At 36.3% G+C, this 3,629-nt stretch overlaps 1 protein-coding gene across 1 annotated transcript in view; it reads left to right on the top strand.

Annotated features, from left to right (window-relative positions):
* The window catches only part of LOC108975231 (protein hedgehog), a 36,869-nt gene extending 33,987 nt beyond the window's left edge, over positions 1–2,882 (top strand). The window contains exon 3 of the mRNA XM_018943579.1: positions 1,720–2,882. Within this exon, the coding sequence (XP_018799124.1) occupies positions 1,720–2,411 (692 nt within the window). The 3' untranslated portion in view covers positions 2,412–2,882. The remainder of the gene's footprint in view (positions 1–1,719) is intronic.
* Positions 2,883–3,629: the final 747 nt, after the last annotated feature.

Consider the following 3,629-nt stretch of genomic DNA (forward strand, 5'->3'; position numbering starts at 1 on the left):
GCAGATTATACTAACAATCACGTTTGACTCACGCGCAACGCATTTTGCAAGTCGAACAAAGCGTTGAAAAATACAATTTTGCAAGTGCAACAAATRGCCGCACACATACATTCATTCACAAGATCACCCACATGCGTTCCTGTRAGTGTATGMTGCGCTTTGACAGCAAAATGCCACTTTGCCAGAGCTAGTTGCAACWACAATAGCGCAGCAAAGGGCCAATACAAAGTAGCGACTTTGATGTTGCGTCAAGCGGCAACTACAATAGCAACAACAGCAACACCATTATTATTAACTAACACCAATTTCGACTATAATGGCGAGGCATGAGCGGCAAGTAGCTACAAGTTGCTGCCACGGCTGCTGCTATATGCTGCATACTTGCCCACAAGCGCGCCACTTTTATGCACACCTATGTATATTTACATATAAAGTATATATGCATACATATATATGTACCTATGTAAATGCTAACAAACATCGGCTGGTCTACAGAAATATATGTATGCGTGTCTGTTGCTTGTTATGACCATTCTCGAATGCTGAATCTGTGTTGCGTACATTTTTCTTCTTTGTTGTAAGTTGTTATTGTTATTGTTGTTGTTTTCTGTTTTGTAATAATTTATCAGTTTAGTCTTACCAGCAGTAAAGATAAAACGCCAGAGACAGAGCACACCACCATGTCCATATGGTATACACCCGGTACATAGCAACAACAACAACAACAACAACAACAACAAAAACGCGCAAAGATAATTTCAGGCATTTTAATGGCTTATTAATTTATGACCTTTCAAACGGCTCTACGCTTCATACTCATACTCGGCTTGTAACTGTGGCTTGAAGCATGCGTTGTCTACTTTTATATGTACATTGTTGTTGTCATTCTTGTAAAATATATGTATGAATGTATATAGGGCGTGTGTACAGGCTCCAAAGTTGTTTCACACACAATCATACTTATAGATTCATATTGGTTGCTATTTATGGTTTTCCGCATTGGCTAACTTGGTCCTGGTTTCGGCCTATTTTTTGTTATTTACAGCAAATATGTTTTCTCAACAACATAGCTTGAAATTTAGTTAACATACCATTTTTAGCATCTTTTAGGCGCAAATCGCTAATTCTTCTAAAATCTGCAACGCAAAGAATTCCGGCACAATATTTCGACTTCAACTAGCTAAGTCTAAATCCAATTAGCAYTTACTATCCATGTTATCTTAAGAAATTTTCTGTTTACTTAAAATAACATCAAATATTGAGCGCTTTCTCTATGAAAGGAAGCAAATCATCTTTACGAAAACTAATCTCGACTTGTCTTACAAACTTTCTTGCCTTTGGATGCTACACACACGTCTATTTATTGCAAGAAATTGGATTAGATGCTGACGGTGCTTAGTTAGTTTGGTAATTCCAAGCCAACACGCACCCAACAATCTGCAAACATACACTTACACTAACAAATATTCAGTAGGATTAACTTATAGGGGCTAGAAAATAGAACGTGAGCTTAGCTGGGATTAGGAAAATTATAATACTACGAGCTGACTCGTGTGACTCGTGGCTGCTTAGCTGCGCACACGAATTGTGGCTAATCCACACGCAGCGTGAAGTAATACGATTTTGAGCAACACCAAGCAATATTAATMATATATGCACTTACAAGCATGCAACTGTACCTACAAATACTAATTTCACCATTTTCTCCATCCCTTGCAGATTCACAGCAGCTACCACACGTGAGCGGTTGCTTTGCGGCCGACAGCAGCGTACTACTCGAGAATGGACAACGCAAAATGTTGCGCGACTTGAATATCGGCGAACGTGTGCTCACTATGGATGCGGCGGGTCAACCCGTCTACAGCGAGGTGATACTCTTCTTGGATCGCAATTTGGAGCAAGTGGAGAATTTTGTGCAGATACATACAGTTGGTGGCGCCACGTTGACTGTGACGCCGGCACATTTAGTATTAGTTTGGCATCCGACCGAACATCGACTGGAGTATATGTTCGCCGATCGTGTGCAGGACAATGATTATGTGCTGGTGCACGATCAATATGGCCGTTTGAGTCCACAGCGGGTGCAGCGTTTGAAGGTAGCGCATCGACCGGGTGTGGTRGCGCCACTCACACGCACCGGTACAATAGTCGTCGATTCGGTGACAGCTTCTTGCTATGCGGTGGTGAATAGCCAAAAGTTGGCACATTGGGGCTTAGCGCCCATGCGTCTGTTGGCRTCTATGCGTGCGTGGCTTCCCGACAGCAATGATGTAACGTCGGTGCAAGCGAAGAGTGTCGCTGGCAATTCGACAGTGTCTGCGACGACGCGAACGAAGGGTATACATTGGTATGCGCGATTTTTGTATGCCATTAAGGATATGGTGTTGCCGAAGGAGTGGCGTTACCAATGACCTGGTGGACGCTTAGCTTAAACTGTTGGTTATATGTAAGATGTGATGGAAAGGTTTCGATGACATTTAGGCCTAACGGCTGCTTCGTCCACTCGCGAAGTGTCGTCGTTATATTAAAAATTAACACTTATTAAGTACTTTATTGGAAAAATTGTTGACCCCACATGCTTATTAAATAGTTTATTGATTAATTAGCTGATAAGTAGGAAATCTTTTAATTATTTTATTTAAACAACCAAGTAACTAATGTGTGAAAGGATTGCAGTGTTATGTCATGCAAAAATAATTAGTTTTTAATTGCAAATTAAACTAACTATTTACTGGTATTTAACTTATTCGTGTATGTATGTGTGTGTGTGTGTGTGYRTRYATATATATATATATATAAATAGCGATTTATAAATTTAGTTTTAAGCAGCCAAAAGAGCAAAGATTCCAATGTTATTGAAAAAAGGTATAATACAATTGAACAATTTCAATAAAAAAATATTTTTTTTTATAAAAAATGTATATCATCATATATTATAAGCTTAAAATATTTATTGTACGCACTACGTCTGCTTGTAAAATATGGAAATTTTATATATGTATATACTCTTCGTGTGTTAATGCAACATTAATTGCATGCAAACGCTTCCAACTAATAAATGCCCAGAAGAACGTAACCTTAATTTGTTTTCTTTTATTTTTCTAAAAGAACGAACCTTCTAACTCACCAGTTGTAGTATAAAATACTCAGATTTCTTTGCACATACAGGTTACTAAAAAATTCGAAAAATATAAGCAATAAAGTTTACTAGGAGCCGCATAATGACAAGTGCTTAGGGACTGAATTTTATTTAATATAATTTATTTGTGAAATTATGTGAAAATTCTTTATTAATATAAATAGTAATTATATTATTTTATTGTTAATGTAAATATGTAACAACGAATTAGTAAATAATTTTTTAAATAATATGTATTATATATTGTATTTATATCATATATGTATGTACATATATTGTGACTATATTCTGATTATAATATATATTTATATATACGAATAAATGAAATATTTATAAATACTTAGAAATACAATCAAAATAAATTCGAAAAAAACTAAAAAATCTATAATTCGCTTTTTACTTTTAACAAAAAAACAGAAAAGGGTCAATCCATTTCTCTACAAAAAACAAACACAGAAACTTAAAATTTAATGGAGAATGTTCATTATCA

Source organism: Bactrocera latifrons, unplaced genomic scaffold (assembly GCF_001853355.1).
Source record: "Bactrocera latifrons isolate USDA-ARS-PBARC rearing strain unplaced genomic scaffold, ASM185335v1 scaffold_63, whole genome shotgun sequence".
Taxonomy (NCBI): Eukaryota; Metazoa; Arthropoda; class Insecta; order Diptera; family Tephritidae; genus Bactrocera; species Bactrocera latifrons.